Source organism: Neofelis nebulosa, chromosome 2 (assembly GCF_028018385.1).
Source record: "Neofelis nebulosa isolate mNeoNeb1 chromosome 2, mNeoNeb1.pri, whole genome shotgun sequence".
Taxonomy (NCBI): domain Eukaryota; kingdom Metazoa; phylum Chordata; class Mammalia; order Carnivora; family Felidae; genus Neofelis; species Neofelis nebulosa.
This window is the reverse complement of record NC_080783.1, coordinates 121097999-121120454: the sequence shown is the minus strand read 5'-3', so window position 1 is coordinate 121120454 and position 22456 is coordinate 121097999. Positions and strand designations below refer to the sequence as shown.

The 22456-nt window shown below is 42.3% G+C and overlaps 2 protein-coding genes across 6 annotated transcripts in view; one reads left to right on the top strand and one right to left on the bottom strand.

Annotated features, from left to right (window-relative positions):
• Window positions 1-20929, top strand: part of WDR3 (WD repeat domain 3) — a 31720-nt gene extending 10791 nt beyond the window's left edge. For 2 of the 3 annotated variants that reach the window (XM_058716056.1, XM_058716055.1), the window contains exons 7-27: window positions 81-194; window positions 401-502; window positions 947-1044; window positions 1909-2016; window positions 2536-2766; window positions 5354-5447; window positions 7279-7380; window positions 8950-9035; window positions 9674-9809; window positions 10506-10562; window positions 11838-11938; window positions 12157-12268; window positions 12695-12829; window positions 13107-13157; window positions 14117-14182; window positions 14680-14772; window positions 15243-15290; window positions 16194-16237; window positions 18156-18284; window positions 19787-19880; window positions 20194-20929. In XM_058716056.1, the coding sequence (XP_058572039.1) occupies window positions 81-194; window positions 401-502; window positions 947-1044; window positions 1909-2016; window positions 2536-2766; window positions 5354-5447; window positions 7279-7380; window positions 8950-9035; window positions 9674-9809; window positions 10506-10562; window positions 11838-11938; window positions 12157-12268; window positions 12695-12829; window positions 13107-13157; window positions 14117-14182; window positions 14680-14772; window positions 15243-15290; window positions 16194-16237; window positions 18156-18284; window positions 19787-19880; window positions 20194-20349 (2157 nt within the window). In that variant the 3' untranslated portion in view covers window positions 20350-20929. The remainder of the gene's footprint in view (window positions 1-80; window positions 195-400; window positions 503-946; window positions 1045-1908; window positions 2017-2535; window positions 2767-5353; window positions 5448-7278; window positions 7381-8949; window positions 9036-9673; window positions 9810-10505; window positions 10563-11837; window positions 11939-12156; window positions 12269-12694; window positions 12830-13106; window positions 13158-14116; window positions 14183-14679; window positions 14773-15242; window positions 15291-16193; window positions 16238-18155; window positions 18285-19786; window positions 19881-20193) is intronic. The other variant, XM_058716058.1, reaches the window with a different exon arrangement.
• The window catches only part of SPAG17 (sperm associated antigen 17), a 242230-nt gene continuing 225200 nt past the window's right edge, over window positions 5427-22456 (bottom strand). Inside the window, exon 49 of one of the 3 annotated variants that reach the window (XM_058716052.1) lies at window positions 5427-5515. The gene's annotated coding sequence lies outside the window, so the exon portion shown is untranslated. Of the gene's footprint in view, window positions 5516-14535; window positions 14723-18281; window positions 19415-22456 lie in introns of those variants that run through there. The other 2 variants (XM_058716051.1, XM_058716053.1) reach the window with 2 other exon arrangements.

The window sequence follows — 22456 nt, the reverse complement described above, 5'->3', positions numbered from 1 at the left end:
CGGTGGCCATGAGGATAGGTTTCTAAGTCATTAGGGCTGGGGCACATTATTTCAGCTTTTTTCCTATTTTTATAAAACAGATGGATGACCTAGAAGAACCAGAGCCCAAGAAAAGCAGAGGGTCTCCCCCTGGGATACAGGATACACCTGAGCCTCGGGATGGTACCCCAGAGACAGATGAAACTCCTGAGGACGTAATTCTTTTTTCTTTTTGTTTCTAAGCTTCATTTGAATTGAGTCGTGGGAACAATGAGAATTGGAGATTTTTTAATTTAAAAATTTGCAGTTCTCATCATTTTAGGAAATACCTTTGTCACCCGCATTTCTTAGAATCGTATCTTTTCAGAGGTTTGACAGAACTTGCATTTAACCTTCACCTTCTCCTTTGCTTCTTCCGTAGCGCATCCTTACATGCAGAAAAGCTGGTTCCATCATGCGGGAGGGCAGGGACAGAGTCGTGAACCTTGCCGTAGACAGGACGGGCAGGATTCTAGCTTGCCACGTGAGTACCAGTCGTCAGAGAAAACAATAGGGATGGGCTGTTCCCTCTCAGAGACCGTGCTTGTTTCACATCCAGTGCAGAGACTGCGTTTCCCCCAGTCGTGTTAACAGTTCTGTATGTGCTGCTGTGTAGACTTAGGATCCCTAGCTTCTATTAGCATAACACAGTTATGGTTAATGTGATGGTCCTTATCGTTAGCGAACATTAGTGTGTGCTTTCTAAGCAGTTTAATGGCATTAGCTTCCTCTTTGGTCTTGAGAGCAATGCTGTGATAGGAAGCGGTATTCCCACTTTACACACGAACCAACAATCCCAGAGAGAGGGAATTGTCCCAGCTAATACAACCAGGAAGCCCTGAAGGAACATTCTTGTTTAGGTCTTAGTGAGAAAAAGCTACATTACAAATTGCCTTTCCTGGACTCACGTCAACTTTCACCTTTCTAGGGAACCGATTCTGTGCTAGAAGTGTTCTGCATCCTTTCCAAAGCGGAAGTTCAGAAGAAAATGGATAAGAAGATGAAAAAAGCTAGAAAGAAAGCAAAGTTAGTTTTTTTAAAAATACGTACTACTAATAAAATATCTTGGGTGGGCCACATAGCCTTGATAGAAAAACTTCTTTAAGGAAGTGATTACCTTGCTAGCGATTACTGTTAAAAGCTAGAGCAGATTTTGTGTAGCACTGATAGTCCAAATTTTAAATTTCTGCTCCACGGTACAACTTCATAGTATAATCCTGAGTCTTGAGCTCAGAGCCATACAGAACTACAAAAGCTGTACAGATTTCGTAAAAATAGCTTGTAAATGATTTTGTTCTCAGGCTGGCAGGTGTCTTCAGTGACACCAGCCCGTACAGAACAAAGCTGGGTTGCATAATGCTAACAGTGGAGGTCATGAGGAGAAAGACTGTAGCAATGACATTTGGGGGCAAAATAACCTTGGAATAGGTTGTTATAATAACCACAGTAACTGTTTCCTCAATGGTTGAAATTTAGCAAGGCTCAAAGGAAAAGACACCTGACTTGGCAAATTGTTTGAGACCTCTGGTTTATCTGACATTGTTAGATTGATAGGTACAGGTTAGTGGATCTTGTAAAAAGTTCTGAAGTAAAGAAAGTTTACTAGAAACATATCATTGGGATAGTTTGAATTACAAAGACTTGGCCCAGGAAATTTTATGGGCCGTTGCCTTCAGAATCCATTTATTGAGGGTACCTGTTAAATGGAATAAAACTTTGTATTTATGACACTGTAGTTTACAAAGCACTTCTGCATACACTGTGTTGTCTAATTCTCACGGTAATCCTGTGGTTAAGTGACTCCCAGGATCACACAGAACTTGACTCAAGTAATTGCAAAGATTCTTCTAGAAAAGTAGTAGCATGATAGTCTTTTTCCCCCCTCTCTAGATTAAATTCTTCCAAAGGGGAGGAGGAAGACCTTGAAGTCAATGTTGAAATGACTCTGCAAGATGAAATCCAACGGGTGACTAATATCAAAACTTCTGCCAAAATCAAGTGAGTAAAAATAAAGTATCTAAAGTACTTGAAAGTAGCATTATAGAAATATTGTGCTACAAAGTTGTATTAGCTTTTTTATGCTATTTGTAAGCAGCCTAGAGGAATTATATATTTGGAGACAGTGATCATGGGATATCTGCCCTCACCATGGGCCAATTATTCATCATCTCATATTTGTTTTATTAGAATAACCTTTTCTATTTGTTTAGTCTTCTTTCCTGCTGCTATTTAGAAAGAAAAACATGTACCCTATGTTCCAAAAGGATTTAAGGTCACTTAAAAAATTATACACACAAAAGCAAGTTATATGTCGGATTCAGTATCTGAGCCCAGGTTTCTTTGACTTAACAGCCTATGCTCAATGACTGTCCAATTCTCAGAGCACTTTTTGTAAAATTCTTTACAGTTGCTCAAATGTCTTAGGTTGAGGACACGGTGAAGCCGTTCTACTAGAAAAGGTTCACCTTGTGAGCGAAGATGGTAGCTAGAACATTTATGAATTATTTTCTCATGCAGATCCTTTGACTTGATTCACTCGCCTCAAGGAGAGTTGAAGGCGGTCTTCCTACTGCAGAACAACTTGGTGGAGTCCTATTCGCTGAGCCCATCTGCACCTGCCCCTCAGGCTGTGAGGACGAGCAGAATCACCATCGGGGGTCATCGCAGCGATGTGCGGACTCTGTCTTTCAGCTCAGACAACATTGCTATCCTTTCGGCGGCGGCGGAGTCCGTGAAGATATGGAACAGGTTTGTGAACTGGTGCTCTCCATAGCTTTATCCAGTCGTGTGATTTTCCCCGTGAATTAGGTTTAAGTACCCTTTTTTGTTTTTAAGTTTAGTTATGTATTTTGAGAGAGAGAGAGAGACAGAGCAGCACAGAGCCTGACATGGGGCTTGATCTTACGAACCATGAGATTGTGACCTGAGCCAGGATCAAGAGTCGGACGCTCAACTGACTGAGCCATCCAGGCCCCCCAGACTTGAGAACTCTCGATGGTTGGTTGTTAGTCTCTTCAGGCCCTACCTACAGTTCCCTCAGAACGTATCTTAACTGTAGGCGTGTGGAGTTTAGAGTGGGAAAAGTTGCCTTTTTAAATTTGGTGCCCAAAAAATGCAAGCTTATTCCATGTGTGAAGCTTGTCGCTGTACTTGGCTCAAGGAAAATGCACAAACGGCTGCCTGTTCCTTCAGTTCTAATAGGCTGTTAGTGCTGCCCAGTATTTTGACTGCAATTTCTCATTCCTGACTTTCCTAGATGACTATTCTACACCTTTTGTCTCCTCAAACCCCAGACACCCCTAGCACCTATAAGCTAGTGAGCTTGCTTCCTAGTTCACTAAAAAAAAACGGAATCCTAGGGGCGCCTGGGTGGCGCAGTCGGTTAAGCGTCCGACTTCAGCCAGGTCACGATCTCGCGGTCCGTGAGTTCGAGCCCCGCATCAGGCTCTGGGCTGATGGCTCGGAGCCTGGAGCCTGTTTCCGATTCTGTGTCTCCCTCTCTCTCTGCCCCTCCCCCGTTCATGCTCTGTCTCTCTCTGTCCCAAAAATAAATTAAAAAAAAAAAAAAAAAAAAACGTTGAAAAAAACGGAATCCTGGGAAACATTCACGTGCTCCCAGCATATCTGCCAACTAGGCTGCATCTACACCCACATAATCCGTCTTCCCTCCTGTTACCATGGTGGTGCTCCTAACCAGAGTTCCCCACGACGTGTACCTGAGGTTCTTCCTCTGCTCCCTGCGAGCACTGGTCCTCCTCCTCCACCTGTAACGTGCCTCCTCTACCGGATCGTTCCCCTCAGCCTACAGATATGCTCTAATATCTCCCGTCTCAAAAGTAATGCCCCGTTTCCTGCTCAGTCTCTCCAGAGCCAGCCCATCCTCTGGTTTCTTTTCTCCATTCTGTCTCCATTCTCCATTAGGCCTTTCCCCACTGTCTCGCCACAGCAGCTCTTGTCACCTCATCACTGATCTTCATGTTTCTGAATCGCGTGACCTAAGAGCTTCATGTGACACTCTCTCCTTGAATTGATCACTTCCTTGGACTCTCATTACTTCCTCTTCCTCTGCTGGCTGTTCCCTCTGTCTGTGCCGGGTCCTTCTTACCTTTCTGACCTCCAAGTGTCTGACTACTTCCAGGGCAGAGTCTTTGGACCTTTTCTCGGTCTACAGTCACTTTACGCTGCTTTCTCTGCACTCACCATGCATAAATGTTTCTCTAGCTTTAGCTTCTCCCTGAACAGCAGACCCTTACATTTAAGTAAGGTGGATGTCTAATTGGGCATGTCAAGGTTTTATGTCCCAAACCATGCTTGTGATCCTGTTTCTCTGACAGCCTACCCATCTGCTCAGGGCCGTTCCCCATCCCCGGCCCCGTTCACTAGCGGGTCCTGTCAGCTCTACTGTCAGGACATGGCCCGCATCTGACCACATGTTATCACCTGTGTGGCCGCCACCAGCCCCATCCGCTGTCCTTCCTCCCCGGGGTTGTCGCGATAGCTTCCTGACGGGTCTCCCTGCCGTGTGCCTCACCCTCTTCAGTCTCTCCACACAGCCACCAGAGTGCTCACAAACCTCCCCTCTGACTCCACTCCCGTTCTGCTGCCCTAGAGCTTGCTGGCCTGTTGTCATCCCCTAAACCCAGCAAGAACGTGCCCCTGTGGTGGCGGTTGTGCTCCTGGTCTTTGTGCCTGGAACCATCTTCCCCATTAGATACAGGCTTTCTCCCTGTCTTCTCACCAAATGACAGTCCTGCCCTCGACCAGGACGCCCTCCTCCTCCCTTCTGACCAGCATGGTTTCTCTGGGACACCTGCCAGCACTGGATAGGCCAGCATGTGGCTGCCTCGTTCCTAAAGAATGTTCGGGTTTATGAGGTTCAGGACCTCTTTTCTATTCAACACACTGTTATATTGCCAGCACCTAGAATAGCATTTGGCATTCAGTAAGTTGTTGATTGAAGTGGGCATTTTATGTTTATCTGTTGAGTGGATGAATGCTTATGGTCCAATAAAATGAACTTTACTTGCAGAGATATTAATATGCTAATTCAGCCTATAATCCTCTGGGCTCACGTCTTTATGGTGGCACAGCGGGCTCCGTTGAGCCCAGCACATGCTTTTTTATGCCCTGCTGTTACATAATCTCTGTTCTTTAGGATTAGGAGACCCCTACACAAAAAATAAAGTTAGGTGCCATGTAATTTTTTTCTCTCTTGACTATAATTAGGTTTGAGCCAAAGTCTGTGGCTAGGTGTGTAGTGAACGTACGCATTGACCTCTAAGATGGGGAGGCAGGTTTCTTAATGTGTGAGTTCTTTATTCCTTCTTTCCCACAGGGCCACGCTACAGTGCATTCGCACCATGACCTGTGAATACGCGCTTTGCTCGTTCTTCGTACCTGGTGACAGGCAGGTGGTCATAGGAACAAAGGTAAACAGACTTCTCGCACTCTGGAGGCTCTTCTCGATATTCTTAAAGTTGTTTGAGAATTCTGGCTCCTGTTTTTGCACAAAACAGGAATGTATTAGAAATGTATTAGAGCTGGATGATATGTGAAGGTTGGTAGTTGGTTCCCCTTTTTTTTTTTGAGGGGTTTTCTTTTTAGTTGTAGGTTCTTTATTTTATAAAAAAATCAAACCTTATGTTATGAGTAATAAAATTACAATCACGACCTTGAGATCACTGTCCATGTTTTGGTGATCGGCCTTTCACGCATCTTTTTATGAGCACCTACGTAGTTGTTTTAAGAAGACTAATGATAAAATATACAAAGTACTTAGTGTCATGCTTGGCAGATGGAAGCATTCAATGGAGACAGACTGACTAGTCCTCATTCCCAGTTGCTAATCAGATTGGAAGATAGACATGCAGGAATGAGCAGACACAGATTTGGGTTCAGATTCTTCCCCAAGGTCACCAAACTTCTCTTAGTGTGTTTCCTTATCTGTATAATAGGATGGTGACACTTGTTTTTTGACAATGGCTTTTGCACTAGATGGGCCTGCGTCTGAGTGCTAGATTTTCCACTTGCTAGCTGTGAGAACTTTGGACATTACCTACTCCTGTAAGTCTTGGTTTTCTCATGTAAAATGGGGTGAATAACCTATGTCACAGTAGGTAAAACACTTAGCACAGAAATTGACTCACAGCAAATAACTAATGACTAAGAGCTGGTAGTAGAGGCACAGGGAGAATAAGGTCATGGAATACTTTAAAACGTGCTTTGCAAGTATTTGTCATTGTTATCCCCCTAAACCAGTGCTGTGTGCACGTGATCACTTTATTAGAAATCCTGTGTATCACAATGGGTATTTTTTGCCCAGCTAAAAGTGTAAAATAAGCTAGAGAGATTTTAGGGTCAGTGTTGGAATGGACATTAAGTGCCAATTAAAAGTTTCTCTCATCTTTCATTCATTCTTTCAACAAACGTCCCTGTATTGTTTTTGTTAGGAAAGCATGTTGTGAGTACCTTCCAGGTCCACCTACCTATATGACTAAAGTGCAGTCCCACATCCCAGCCCAGTCTCTGATCATTTAACGTACATGATCTTATTTGACGCCCACAGCAGCTTAGAGAGGTTGCTGCTATAAGCCCCATTTTGCAGATGAGAAAATGGGCTCTTGGAGGTGAATTCAGCAGTAGTCAGCCCTGGGACCCCAGTCCTTCCACCTTATGCTCTCCGCACCCCCCTTCCCCTGCAGAAGCCCATCATAGAGCGGGCTTTGCCGCTGTGTGTGTTCCTCGCTTGGTATTGTGACCGCGGCATATCCCAATTACTAAACAGGAAGTGTGTCTCATTGTTTTCTAAGCCTTTGCAGTTTATTTTTAAGTCCATTGCCCTCCCTAGCATTGTAGGTAGATTTCTGTTTCTCACTGTCAGTGTACTGGAGAGGAGGAAACCAAAACTAGATGGAGAAATGTTGGTTAAGCCAGATACCATTTAAAATTGCTTTAACTCGAAAGGTTTTTAGGAGCATTTGCTGCTGTGTTTCTCCTGGTTTGCCTCTGGCCATGCTGTTGCCCTTCTGAAGTTGAGGGATCAGTGAAAGTGACGAGCCCAGTACTGTGAGGCCGCAGGCTCTGTCATTGGGCAGCAGAGCAACCCTGCCAGAGACTGCTCCACGCATTGGCGGCCTCACTCATCACGCAGAACGTGCGCCCCATTCACAAGCAGTTGGCCACATCTGAATTGTGTAAGCATGAATCTTAGAGGGTATGGGTGTGCTCATTGGAGCTGTGTTCATTTTGTGTCTTCCACAGACGGGTAAGCTGCAGCTTTATGACCTGGCCTCAGGAAATCTGCTGGAGACAGTAGATGCACACGATGGAGCTCTGTGGTCCTTGTCTCTCTCTCCAGATCAGGTAACTAAGCCAGACATTTGGATCCGGACTTCAGTACACTAGCTGCCTTTCCCGTTGTTTGCATCAGCGTTTCCTGCTGTCCTGCCAAAGATTCTTCAGGATATCTTTAAAGAAAGCCGACTTTTTGTCTAATCATGAGATTTTCTACGTGGTGGCATATCATGTGCCTGATAATACAGATAGCTGTCGTAGCAAGTGAATTCTCGTTCAGCTGCATGACATCAGATTACTTGGCCTCATGATTTTTACCAGTGCTTTGTGCTGCTTCCTAAAAGGAACTATTTCCTTGGGCAACGAAGTGCAGAGGATGCAGTAGACTTTCCGTTTCTTCTTTCAGTCCCTACATCCACGAGGCTAGAAGTCTAGTGTTTGTAGCAAACGTATCAGCCCTTTCAAGTCAGTAACAGGGTGCTTCCCTTGTGAGGGGTCACCTTGGAGAACTCTTTGCTTGTTCTAGTAATGGTGCTGTTGGTCAGCAGTTTGAGATGTTTTTTGACAATACTTTAATAAGAGCTTGTGGCCCATTCACTTGAACCTTCTCAATAGTGGCAAACCATCTACTGAAAGTAGCTGTTTTTGGAAAAAGCGGAATCTGGAAGTTAGAACAGGTTACGTCGTCTGTGGTCAGAATAAAACAGCATTTAAAGTTTAAATAGTAGTAACATCTAGGATTCTATCTCTCGAAGTATTTTTATTATTTTTTTTTAACATTTATTTATTTTTGAGAGAGAGCATGAGAATGAGTGGGGGAGGGGCAGAGAGAGAGAGGGAGACACAGAATCCAAAGCAGGTTCCAGGCTCTGAGCTGTCAGCACAAAGCCTGATGCAGGGCTCGAACTCACGAACCCTGAGATCATGACCTGAGCTGAAGTTGGACGCTTAACTGACTGAGCCACCCAGTTGCCCCTCTCAAAGTATTTTTATATCCATCTTACCCTTTATTCTTTCATAATGGTTTTAGAAGCTAGAGAGTCTTGGTCATTTCAGCATCACAAGGGTCCTTGTAAGGTTGTTTCCTATGTTACAAATCTCAAATGGCAGAATAAACACTTGCGATCTAGCTTTCTGACCCATGTTCTATAGAGTTTAACACTACAATGCGATGGGACTGATTTTCTTGATATTAGAAAACAATTTCAAATGTATTTTACACAGGGACATTGCAAGAATAAATTACCCTTCTGAGAAGTACTTTGAATGAACTTATTTAGATGATCTAGTCTGTGTATATTTGTCAAACCATTTTATTAGCAGCAACTTCTTTTGACTGGTGCTTTCTTAGGTGGAGCAAAAGACCCTACAGTGTTCAGAGTCCTCCTGATGCTGAACGAAAGTATAGCTAGAACTTTCCCCTAGCTACTGTCTACATTAGCTCCTGCTAGGAATTTACAAATAATATCTGTGGCTGCCGCCCCGAAAGAGCAAGGAGAAGGGTTAGGGAGACTACATTTTTCTTCATTCTTCTCCCATGCCATTAAATACAAATGGTCTTTTATGCTATTTTGATGTCGTCTTATCAAAGTTTCCGTAACAAAATATTTTTTAATTGCAATGTCATTTGATTTTCAGCGTGGCTTTGTGACAGGTGGTGCAGATAAATCTGTCAAGTTCTGGGATTTTGAGTTGGTAAAAGATGAGAATAGTACCCAGAAGAGGTGAGTAGACATTTTTTAATTTGTGTCCTTGTTTTAGAGTGAAAATGGGGAACTACTGAATGGGTTTTTGACATTTTTTTTTTTTTTTTTTTTTTTTTTTTTTTTAAATTTTTTTTTTCAACATTTTTTATTTATTTTTGGGACAGAGAGAGAGCATGAACAGGGGAGGGGCAGAGAGAGAGGGAGACACAGAATCAGAAACAGGCTCCAGGCTCCGAGCCATCGGCCCAGAGCCTGACGCGGGGCTCGAACTCACGGACCGCGAGATCGTGACCTGGCTGAAGTCGGACGCTTAACCGACTGCGCCACCCAGGCGCCCCGACATTTTTTTTTTTTTAATGTTTATTTATTTTTGTGAGAGAGACAGAGCATGTGTGGGGGAGGGGCAGAGAGAGCGGGAGACACAGAATCCGAAGCAGGCTCCAGGCTCCCAGCTGTCAGCACAGAGCCCGATGGAGGGCTCGAACTCATAGACTGCATGATCATGACCTGAGCGGAAGTCGGACGCTTAATCGACTGAGCCACCCAGGCACCCAACGTGTATTTTTCTTGTGCTCCAGGGACTTTTTGGAATTTTTGTCTGCCTTTGTAGAGCCCTCATTTATTAATTTTTCCCTTGATGCTTTCTGTCCTGCTAGACTTTCTGTGAAACAAACCCGAACCTTGCAACTAGATGAAGATGTTCTTTGTGTCAGCTACTCTCCCAATCAGAAGCTGTTGGCTGTCTCTTTGCTGGACTGTACTGTGAAAATTTTCTATGTTGACACTTTAAAGGTACAGTGATTATGCCTGCAAATAGTTTCTGTCTTTCTGACTGACCTTGGTTGGGTTGAGACTGTAAAGTGGCCCTAACTGTGCCCAGCAGTGATAGGTTTCTAAAAATTTATACGGGAATCAAAACATTTTAGGTGCACTAGGAAAGCCAGAGTTTTAAAGAACCCTTTGGTTCATAAATTTTGCTTGAGGCAAGTTATATTTCGTAAGTTCAGAAAATCCTGTTGTAGCCAGTAGCTTAAGAGGGTTGTTGGGTCTCCCGGGCAGTGCTTCCACACTTGGCTATACGTTTGGATCGTTTGGGTTGCTTTTAAAACTATAAGATTACTGGGCCCTGGGCCCCGAGTCGGCAGGACTGGATCTGGCCTGGGAACATTGTTGTGAAGCGAGGGCCCAAAGTCTTTTCAGCTGAGAGGTGCCGTGAACGTCCCTGTGCCCTGTTGTGCCTGAGGCAGTGGGCGTCAGGGGCATGCGGGGCTCCACTGCACTGCAGCACTCGTGGCAGGTGCATGCAGGGTCCGCATGCTGGACCCAGGCTGAGCTGCCTTCAGTGGTTTGTCTTCTCGGGAAATATAAAGCAATCCAGAACAGTGTTTATTATATTTTAAAGTTATATTTTTGATCCACTTGTAACAAACAGTGCCTATATTTTATAGATAGATGTGAATTATTTGTTCTTTTCTTTTTAATACTTAGTTTTTTCTCTCACTGTATGGACACAAACTGCCTGTTATATGCATGGACATCTCTTACGTAAGTAAAATGTAAACAGTGTCTCAGAAACAAGTTGTCTTTTCTAAAGCACTTTCTTAGTTCTTGGCTTGCTATCTTCACTTCAGAGTATTTTTTCATCCTTTTGTTAATCTTTCACCCAAAAAAGCCATAAAATGACATGTTATAATTGTACCTTAAATATGTATATTACTTTAGTACTTTCAGAATATGTTCACGAATGTCTTAATCCTTAAAACTAACCCCACTATGGATTTTCCAGATAGTATTTTGCTGTCTAAAATACTATAATTGGTAGACCGCCCTAAAATACGATTTTAAAAAAGGCTCCCCCTTTGTTCTGAAGGATAATGCTGGTGAGGAGGATGGAACTTGGCTTCGTATTTGGACACTTACCATATTTTGCACTATCTGTATACTTTTAGTCTCTTGACCAAAATCATATTTTTGCAATGTCTAGTTATGGCTAAGAGTGGCAATAATGTGTTTAAAGACACGATCTAGTCTGTGTGAAAGGGATCAGCCCCGTGCTCTAGCTGTTTGAATTCCATGCGTTAACAGTAGGTAGGTGTCACACAGTATTTCCGGTGTTCTTTTTTTAAATTTTTTTAATGTTTGTTTATTTTTGAGAGAGAGAGAGACAGAGAGACAGAGTGTGAGTGGGGGAGAGGCAGAGAGAGAGGGAGACACAGAGTCCAAAGCAGGCTCCAGGCTCCGAGCAGCTTAGCACAGAGCCCTATGTGGGGCTCGAACCCACAGACAATGAGATCATGACCTGAGCTGAAGTCGGACGCTTAACCGACTGAGCCACCCAGGCGCCCCATTTTCCGGTGTTCTTATGTTGACAACCATTTGAATGAGAAGTTGAGATAGGAAAGCTAGGAGAAATAGATATCAGGAACATGAGATAAAAGGCTGGGTTGCAAACATTCCAGTAGGTTCTTTCCCAGATTCTTCTTTCCTTCTTCCTCCCTCTTTTCCCAAATCCTAGGACAGAGTTTAGACATTCTTCTTCCTATGTGTTTAACAACGTAAATAGGTAACTGACATCAGGGCACACCACCACCCTACAGCAGTACAAACCCACTGGAGCCGCAGAGTTCTTGCTCTCACTCAACAAGCTTTTAAAGGCAACCTTAGATAAAAGCAAAGAAATAGGTGCTCTTGATAGATGAAATTAATTGTTTGGTATTGATTTTACTGTTTCCGGAAAAAGTGGGTTAAATGTTCTGGGTAGTCTAATTGTAGAGTTTCTGACAGTCAAGCAAAGTAACGGTTTACTTCTCTTCCTTGTAGGATGGGACACTAATAGCCACTGGCTCTGCTGACAGGAACGTGAAAATCTGGGGTTTGGACTTCGGGGACTGCCACAAGTCTCTCTTTGCGCACGATGACAGGTAGGTGCTGTCTTTTCAAAGACGTCCCTTTGCGTCACCTGTATCATTTCCCTTGTGCCTCTGTGTCTATTATTTTGGTGTTTTCAGACAGTCATAAATGTAAAATTCTAAAATATAAATAATCAGGCATTCTAGAACTAGCCCTTCAAAACTATGTGCATGAGACTCTTCACTAATGTGGAATTTGATGACATTTGCTCCCTTCTCTCACTTTTCAGCGTGATGTACCTCCAGTTTGTACCCAAGTCCCACCTCTTCTTCACCGCTGGGAAGGACCATAAGATTAAGCAGTGGGATGCGGACAAATTTGAACACATACAGACTCTGGAGGTGACTCCTGCTGCTTAGTTTCCTCAGTTCTCAGTACTTCAGAACTTTACTACTCAGTACTCAGTACTTCAGAACTACTTTTTTCCTTTTTTTAATTTTTTTTATGTTTGTTTATTTTTCAGAGTGAGAGAGACAGAGGATGAGTTGGGGAGGGGCAGAGAGACAGGAAGAAACAGAATCCCAAGCAGGCTCCAGGCTCTGAGCTGTCAGCACAGAGCCTGATGTGGGGCTCGAACCCACAGACTGTGAGATCATGACCTGAGCCACAGTCGGACACTCAACCGACTGAGCCACCCAGGCGCCCCTTTCAGAACTACTTTTAAGATCAAGTGTGGACTTCCCACTGATGTAGAGCAGGCATCGGTCAATGAATAAGGTATTTCTTCTCAGGGTTTTTGTTTTTGTTTTTGTTTCTTTTCTCTCCAGGGGCACCACCAGGAAATCTGGTGCTTGGCTGTAAGCCCCAGTGGAGACTATGTTGTGTCATCGTCCCATGACAAATCTCTGAGACTTTGGGAGAGAACAAGGGAGCCTCTTATTCTTGAGGAAGAAAGGGAGATGGTAAGGACTTGGGCTTGGTTATGGAGGTGCTGGTGGGTATCTGACCTCCTGTCCCAGCCGCGGCATTCTGTCTAGTGTGGCCACCCCTCAGCCAGTGCGAATCCAGGGACCTCCAGGAGATGTTTCCAGCACTACTGTCACTGATTCAGCAGCCACACAGAGACAGAGATGCTATTAGGGGACTGCATTTTGAGAGAAGCAGCTTTTCAGTCTCATTTCACTTCATGTAGAGACCATGTCTTTTCTTCCAGATTAACTTCTATCTCTCTCTTGACAGCAAAGGGAAGCAGAATATGAGGAGAGCGTGGCCAAAGAAGACCAGCCAGTAGTAAGTAAATCTTTTGGGACTCTGAGATTCAGCCCTGTGATTATCTTATTCGAATTTACTTTAGTTTCAAGAATTTCTAATGGAATTAGAATTGGGATCAGATACTGAAGTCATCACCAGCTCATGCAGGACGCTGTCTGTGCAGTCCTGTTTGATTCAACTGTATATCCTGATTTTGAGGGACAAATGACTGACCAAATTTGGTAATGCATGATTGTCATTCTCGCTATTGTTTTGTTTCATTTTTTAAGGAGGCCTCATGGAATCATAGAACAAAAATAAAAATCAAAAGTTTTCGGAATTTGTGGGGGTTTTTTTGCCTTTAATTTTAGAGACAGAGGGAATGTGTGAGCACATGCTAGTGGGGGAGGAGTAGAGGGAGAGAGAAAGAGAGAGAGAGAGAATCCCAAGCAGGCTCCACACTCAGTGTGGAACCCAGTGGGGGCTCCACCTCACAACCCTGGGACCATGACCTGGTTGGACACTCAACTGACTGAGCCACCCAGGCTCCCTTGGGCATTCTCTTTAAACTTTTGTAGAATAGGATATTCTCATAATAATGAATACAAAATACTTGCCAATGTTTGGCACTTAATAAGTACCCTATTAACAGTAGTTGGTAACACCATGTTACCATTATTATAGTGATGTCTGTTCTTTTCTGGATATAAGATTAATTTATTGTTGTTGTTTTTTTAATGTCTATTTATTTGGAGTGAGAGCGCATACACGTGTGCAAGCAGGGGAGGGGCAGAGAGAGAGGGAGAGAGAGAATCCCAAGCAGGCTCCACGCTGTCAGCCTAGAGCCCGATGTGCGGATTGATCTCACAAATCACGAGATCACAACCTGAGGCAAATTCAAGAGTCGGATGCTTAACTTACTGAGCCACCCAGGTGCCTCTAATTGGTTCTGTAATGCCTCTCAGCAGTATTGTCAAGGATCTCTTTTTTTCTGGCAGGTTCCAGGAGAGACTCAAGGTGACAATTACTTTACTGGAAAGAAAACTATTGAAACGGTCAAAGCGGTAAGTTGATACAGAATGTAGTATCTCATTTTTAAAGAGGATCCCAACTTTTCAGTGAAAAGTGTTTGTCAACCAGATAGCCCTTTTGTGGCGAAAAGTTGATGAAATATGTAGGTGGAGATCATAACCCCTGTTTTCCTTCCTTGTAACCGAGGACAGAAGTAGTGCCAAGTCCGTGATGATTTGTAGAAAGGAGAGCTCATTCTCCCCAGTGTTCTGGAAGCGGCACCTCTCAGGTGCCGGGAGCTGCCCTGCTCCCTGAGTGCACGTACATACGGTCTCACCTGAATCCAAGACGCTTAGTGTCCTCCCCATAAATTAGAAAGAAAAGAAAAACCAAAGACGTCTACAAGTGGCTGTCTGGCACTCTACTGACACGTGTTTATTACACGGATTCAAGTTATCTGGTAGTTCTCTAGTCAGGTCTTCTGGTTGCAGTGTTCCAGGATGATGGGGCATGTGGCAATGATGTCTGTCCTTTGTCGCCATCTGTGTAGGCTGAGAGGATCATGGAGGCTGTCGAGCTATACCGAGAGGAAACTGCAAAAATGAAGGAACACAAAGCCATTTGTAAAGCTGCAGGGAAAGAGGTGAGATAGTCCATGAAGTTACACTCTGAGAAATGTGTCTAAATGGAATTCCTGAGATGAAAACCATCATTTTAAGACTTTCCTGACTTAGAACTGCAAATGAGATATAAATGTAATAGTCTTTCCTATTTCAAGTATTAGAAAGAAGGAGTTGAGGGCCTAGGAGGAGGGAAGCTTGGTTTTAATGGAAAGCAAGAGAGGAAATTCCAGACTGAGGTGACCATTATATTGGGTAGAAACTCCTGCTGCTGCTTTGGTTGCAGAGGCACTGTAACCATTCCAGATTTCCAGATAAAATATTGTCCCAACTCATTCATCAGCACTATTAAAACTAAAAGGCCTGGTCATTGTTTTATATTCTTTCAATTTGTAGGGTTTCCCTTTTCAAAACTAGAGTACGATTGTCGCCCTGCGATAGTGCCTATCCAAGTCTTGTTTTTTAATGATGTGATTTAATAATTTCTTCATAGGTTCCTCTTCCCATCAACCCCATCCTGATGGCCTATGGCAACATCTCTGTGAGTAGAGTGTCTTAACAGCTTCCCCCTGGTTACTCAGAGATTACTTTCAGGGACAAGAGAGGCAAAGTAGGAAGTGAAGAGGCATGATTTTTTTTTTTTTTTTTAACGTTTGTTTATTTTGAGAGAAAGAGAGGAGTGTAAGTGGGGGAAGGGTGGAGAGAGAGAAGAGAGAATCCCAAGCAGGCTCCTTACTGTCAGCCCAGAGCCTGACACAGGGCTCAATCCCATGGACTGTGAAATCATGACCTGAGCCACGATCAGAGTTGGACTCAACTGACTGAGCCACCCAGGCGCCCCTCAAGAAGCATGATTTGAGGCTGGACGTATTGGGGAATACTTTGCCGTTAAAACTTTCTTTTGTCTTCCGTTGGTGTTGAGTATTTCAAAAGGACCATTTTAGCGTAACTTCCAAGCCATCCTTTTTGGTTGGACTGGATGGCATTCTCGTATTTTCTAGTGCTTATTTGTCCAGTTTCCAAAGCCCTCTTGCAGATTCTGTCCATGTAAATGAACTTGGAAATTGAGCTTTCCGGAGGAAAAGTTGGCATATGTCAGTCAGATAGAGGAGGAGGGAGAAATGGGACAGTGTGTGCACATCGAGCAGTCTGCAGTACGTTCCATGCACGTGTCATTCGTCGCACTCATCCTGTGAGTCAGGGCAGCCTCATTTTACTGCTAGGAAACTGGCCTGACTCACAGATAGAAGGTAACACAGTTGGGGAGTGGCAGAGCTGGACTGCGAACCCAAATGTGACAGACTCTAAGCCCGCACATGCATTGCCCGCTTAGAGCCCTGTTTGTCATGTGAGCGGGATCCCTGGTGTTTAGGAGATAGGAATGAGGGAGCCTCCGTAGAAACCAACCCAGGGCATCACTAAGGCTGCTGTGCTTCCTTTACAGCCTTCAGCTTATGTGTTGGAGATTTTTAAAGGGATCAAGTCGAGGTGAGTCCCAGTGTACGGTTACAATTTGTCAGCTAACATTTACTGACTTCCTGTCTGACCATGAGATAAACAGGAGTTATAACTGATGGTTATTTTCCATGTAAGTTGAACTATGTCAGCATTTTGGTGGAAAATAATACATTATAATAAGGCTCTTTTTGAGGCAGAGCCAGGAGGCTCCTCCTAAACTATGAAGGGAAATTTTAGGGACAAATGCAGGGTAGTGCTACTGCACAGTGTGAGTAATGAAAGCATCTATCATCGGTCACAAGTACCAACTGGTAACCTTTTCTGATTGTGTGTTTCCGATGGCTTATTTTTATTGGAATCCTGCTGTATATAATGTTGTATCCTGTCCTTTTTCACAGAATATTTCCTGAGCGTTTGCTCATGTTACCAATATTCTTCAAAAATAAATTCGTTGTGTTATATCAAAACACTCATTGCATGGATAATTACTATTGGATTTGCTTTTGATTTTTGCCGTTAGCAGTAGTGCTTCTGTGAACACCTTTACATAGAAATCTTCGTTGTTGTTTTTTTTTTTTTTTTTTTTTTTTTTTTTTTTTTTTTTTTTAAATTTTTTTTTCAACGTTTTTTATTTATTTTTGGGACAGAGAGAGACAGAGCATGAACGGGGGAGGGGCAGAGAGAGAGGGAGACACAGAATCGGAAACAGGCTCCAGGCTCCGAGCCATCAGCCCAGAGCCTGACGCGGGGCTCGAACTCACGGACCGCGAGATCGTGACCTGGCTGAAGTCGGACGCTTAACCGACTGTGCCACCCAGGCGCCCCTCGTTGTTGTTTTTTAAGATAAGAATCCTAGCATAACAATAACTGATCAATGGGCATGAGCTCCTTAAAGGTCTGTGTTGCGGAATTACTTTCCAGAATGCTTGTAATGAATTTTTACCAGGCTTTGAAAAATTCTTTGCCAGTTTCAGAGGCAAAAGGTAGTATTGTATTATATTAATTTCTTTCAATTATTAATGAATTTGTTGGCCTTTTGTCTTTTTTTCCTGTGAATTTTTAGTTTCCCTTTCTTGTACTCTTCAGTAATTTCTCATTGGTTTCTAAAAATTCTTTATATCTCTTGTTCTGTATTTTTAGGATCATGTTTCTTGTTTGTGATTTACCTTTGGGTTTTATTTATGAGTTTGACCTACTGATAGGTCATAACAATTCTCAATATCTAAATCTGTCCCTTACAACAAGAAGTAAACAGACCTGAGGATAATGATGAAACTTCACTAGAGAAACGTAAAAGAAAATTTAAATGAATGGAAATGTTACACATTCCTAGAAGGGAAGATTCTGTGTTCTAAAGATTTACTTGTTTTTTTAAAAAAACTAATTTACAGGTTGGTGACTCTAGTTGAAGTCCTCTTGAGATTTGGAATTGGAATTGATGAAATGATATTAGAACTAGTTCAAAAAAAGTAAAACAAACCAGAAGAATAGCAAGAGAGAGTTAGATTCTCCTGGATTAAAAAGCTATAAAGTTAGCAGAACTAAAATACTACAGGATTGTTGTCAGAATCAGTCAGTCATGAGGACCAACTTGAAAGCCCTGAAAGAGAGTCTGAAATGTAAAGATTCAATTCATGGTAAAAGAAGTATCATAATGTAAAGGCGGAACATTCAACCAAAGAGTTTGGAGAAATTAGTTAATCTGGAAAAACAGTTAGATTCTCCTATCGTGCCATGGACCAGAATGCATCAAACAGATTAAAATATTAAATGTAAAAAACAAAACATGGAAAAGAGGGAACCATCCAAAATATAAACGAATATTAAATTTAACTCTGAATGGGTAAGATCTATTCAAACATAAAATCATAGAAAAATCAGTAGAAGTTTTAAAATTGAGCAGGTTAAGAAATGTGGCATTTTTAGTGTTTATTCTCTTTGTCTTCAGCGAGCTGGAAGAGTCTCTGCTTGTGCTGCCTTTCTCTTACGTCCCAGACGTCCTGAAGCTCTTTAACGAATTCATCCAGCTGGGCTCTGATATTGAACTTCTGTGCAGGTGCCTCTTCTTTCTGCTCAGGTAACCTGCTTTCCAAAGAGTACCGTGTCTACTCGGCCTGACCGCCCCGGTGCTACTTTAACTGATGGTGTCCACACTGGAATTAGGAGCTCCGATGTTTGAGACTCAGAGATGGTTACAGGATTTCACTGCTGTGTGACATAAATTATTTCTTATGCTGTGGAATCAGTCTTGTCCTTAAACAAGGGTCATGGTAGCCCATCTCTTTAAGTAATGAGGCGGAGCACTGCTCAGGGATGCTTAGTAGGCATAAGCCTCCAGGCTGCAGTAGCTCTGGTTCTGGTCTGTTTGCTGAGAGCCCAGTACCGAGTGGCCAGTTGGCCTCATTCGTTGTGTCTGTTTAACTGTTTAGTGTAAGCAAAAGGATTTGGTTTTGTCCTCCTAACAGCATCGTCTGGAATAGTGCCTTTATTTTCCTGGGTCTCTAGAAACAAATGGAAACATCAGGGCATATCCAGAGGGAAGTAAGAAACAAAGGAAATATGTTTATTAGACTATTCTTAAATATGTAGAATTGCTCTTAATGTGTAATTGAGAAGAGTGTGTTTGTAGGAGTTTAAGAGTGTACTCTTGTATCTTTGCCCCCTCAGTCTCCAGCTGTTACAGCAGAGACCGGGAATAGAGACAGATCCAACACTCCTTGAAACGCTATTAGGAAGACAAGATATAAACTCATCAGCCAATACCAAAGAGTTAAAAAACTAACAGATATATTTAGAGAATTCGTATTTGAATTGACCTATTTTCATGTCTCTTAAACCTGTGTTCCTTTTATTCCATCAAGATAGTAGCAATAGAAGAACAGGGATATGTTTATGTTAGTCTCTTGCCATATTTATAATTTGAGGCAAGTGATGAGGCCTCAAGTTGGCACTCAACGATGTTGCTAATAATTTCTTACTGCTTGGCATAGGTACTAAATCGGGGTTTCTGATCTTAAGGGAAACACTAGGAATATTTCCAGCATATCAGAGGGTTGGAGATGGCTAGTGCCTTACAAGTAGCTGTGACAGGTCACACATGAGTGTGAGTTACGCATCGAGGAACATGAATTCACTGAGGTCATCTTGGTACTGTAGGTCAGAGTTCGACTCTCGTCAGTGACTATCTTCTTTTTTGCTGTGGCTTCCCTAGAAATATTAACAAACCTTTGTTGAGTTAGCATTTCTTAGCACGCTCATTCCTCTCTGAGCTTTCCTAGAATACCGTTGTCAAAGTCTGCGGCCTCATGGTAGATGGCAGGGAAAAGGGCCAGCTTTGCAAACAAGTTGAATGTGTCATAACTTTTAGGATAGTATTGTTAAAATTGACATCAGATAAAAGTGAGTAGTAGAGAGGAAACGTCTTCAGCCATTTTTTATACTGCCATGATATGGTAAAATTAATCCTTTTTTTGCTTTTTTTTTTTTTTTTTTGGTTTGATATTATCTGTTTGCTTTTCTAGAAGGGATAAGCGGAGCACTACCTCTCTTTGTAACATGACTGTTTTGTTTTTCTATTAGGATTCACTTTGGGCAGATCACTAGTAACCAAATGCTTGTGCCAGTCATTGAAAAATTAAAGGAAACAACTATTTCAAAAGTCAGCCAAGTCCGGGTAGGTATCCCTGTAGTAATGCAGTAATGAGGGGGAAATCCTAGTGTGTGTGTGACTTTGAAGTAGCACAGTGAGCTGTGCCTTGTCTTTGGTGATATTGACCAGACATATATCTGTATTGAGGTAAGATTTCCACTGTATTGGGTAAAGAATAGAGAGAAGAAAACAAAACAAGAAAGACCTTAGACAAGGAGGGATGCCTTGGAACACCTGAAGAACACCTGAAGCATTGGTTCTCCTGACTTGCACATGCTGCTGCGATTGAGCTCAAGTGAGAGAATGTTCATCTCACCTTTTTTCTATCCCTCCCCAGGATGTTATTGGCTTCAATATGGCAGGTCTTGAATATCTCAAGAGGGAATGCGAGGCAAAAAGTGAAGTTATGTTTTTTGCTGATGCTACCAGCCACTTGGAAGAAAAGAAGAGGAAGAGGAAAAAGAGGGAGAAGCTAATTTTAACATATACTTAAAACTGAAATGCGGTACCCTTTTATTTAAAAGGACTTCTAAACTAAGCTGTCAACTTAAAAATTACCAAAGATCAGAGCTTACTGTGTTACAGAAGATGTCAGGATGTGGTTCCCAGCTTTGCCTGAGGAGATCCCGATGTGAGATTATGGGCCCCATGTCTTGGACATAAGGCCTCAGAGTTCAAAATCTTTCTGTGCCCCTCAGAGGTTGAGCCCTGCAGGAGGTGTTCCTATCATATTCTGTCAGGGAACAACGAACTTTTTGTTTGTTTTTTACTCGTTATTTCACTAGAGCTAAAATGAACATTTCAAAAGTTTTTCTTATTTCTGTGATAACAGAAGATTTGTTGATATGTTACTCTTTGTATTACGTTTTATCTCCTGCAGAGACCGTCAAGTGCACAATTGATTGCCCTCTCCCCGTAAGTGCAGAGTCATGGACTTAGCTGAAAAGGACCATAAAAATGATCTAAAACAGCCTCCTTAAGCTCAACCTCTTGCAGGAGGTTCTAACTGTATGTAAAAATATCTAATTGCTAATCTTTTCTACTCGTTTCTAATTAAAGTGTAGTTAAGCTGAGATGTCTTACTGGGCTTTTGGGTGATTAATACCATATACATATGTATGTACACGGTAAGGATTTGGGGAGGTGAGAATATTTTAGGAAAAGAAATGGATACATTCCTTTGGGCCTGACTTTTCTTTGTGGGAAGTTTTTAAGGCACTAATCCAACCTTGTTACAGTTCTGTTTGGATTTGTGTTTGTTTTTTTTTCTTCTTTAAGATTTATTTAAATTCTCGTTAGTTAACATACAGTGTAACATTAGAGTCGCATGTCCAGTATAGTGATTCAGCACTTTCATACAACATGCAATGCTCATCACAAGTGCACTCCTTAATCCCCATTGCCTTTTTAACCCATCTCCCCCCACCGCCTCCTTCTGGTAACCATCAGTTTGTTCTCTACAGTTAAGTCTCTTTCTTGGTTTGTTTGTCTCTTTTTCTCAGTTTGTTCATTTGTTTTGTTTCTTAAATTCCAGGTATGAGTGAAATCATAATTGTCTTTCTCTGACTTATTTTTCATAGTATAATAATACTCTCTCGCTCCATCTATGTCATTGCAAATGGCAAAATTTCATTCTGTTTCGTGGCTGAGTAATACCCAATGTATGTATGTACCACATCTTTATCCATTCATCAACCGATGGACACTTGGGCTGCTTCCATAATTTGACTATTAAAGGTTTTGGTGCTATAAACATTGAGATGCATTATCCCTTTGAATTAGTACTTTTGTATTCTTTGGGTAAACGCCTCATAGTGCAATTGCTGGATCATAGGTTAATTCTAACTTTAATTTTTTGAGGAAACTCCACACTGTTTTCCAGAGCAGCTGCACCAGTTTGCATTCCCACCAACAGTGCAAGAGGGTTCCCCTTTCTCTACATCCTCACCAGCACCTGTGGTTTCTTGTGTTGTTGATTTTAGCCATTCTGACAGGTGTGACGTGATCTTTCTTTGTAGTTTTGATTGGTATTTCCCTGATGACGAGTGATGTTGAACATCTTTTTGTATGTCTGTTGGCCATCTGGATGTCATCTTTGGAAAAAGGTCTGTTCATGTCTTCTCATTTTTAAATTGGATTATTTGTTTTTTGTGTGTGTTGAGTTGGGTAAGTTCTTTATAGATTTTGGATACTAACCCTTTACCAGATATGTCATTTGCAAATATCTTCTCCCCTTCAGCAGGCTTTCTTTTAGTTTTGTTGATTGTGTCCTTCGCTGTGCAGAAGCTTTTTATTTTGATGAGGTCCCAATAATTTATTTTTGCTCTTGTTTCCCTTGCCTCAGAAGACATACCTAGAAAGAAGTTGGCTATGCTCGATGTCAAAAAGGTTACTGTGTTCTCTCAGAATTTTATGGTTTCAGGTCTCACATGTAGGTCTTTCATCCATTTTGAATTGATTTTTGTGTTTGGTGTAAGAAAGTGGTCCAGTTTCATTGTTTTGCACATTGCTGTCCAGTTTTCCCAACACCATTTGTTGAAGAGGCTTTTTCCCATTGGATATGCTTTTCCTGCTTTGTTGAACATTAGTTGACCATATAG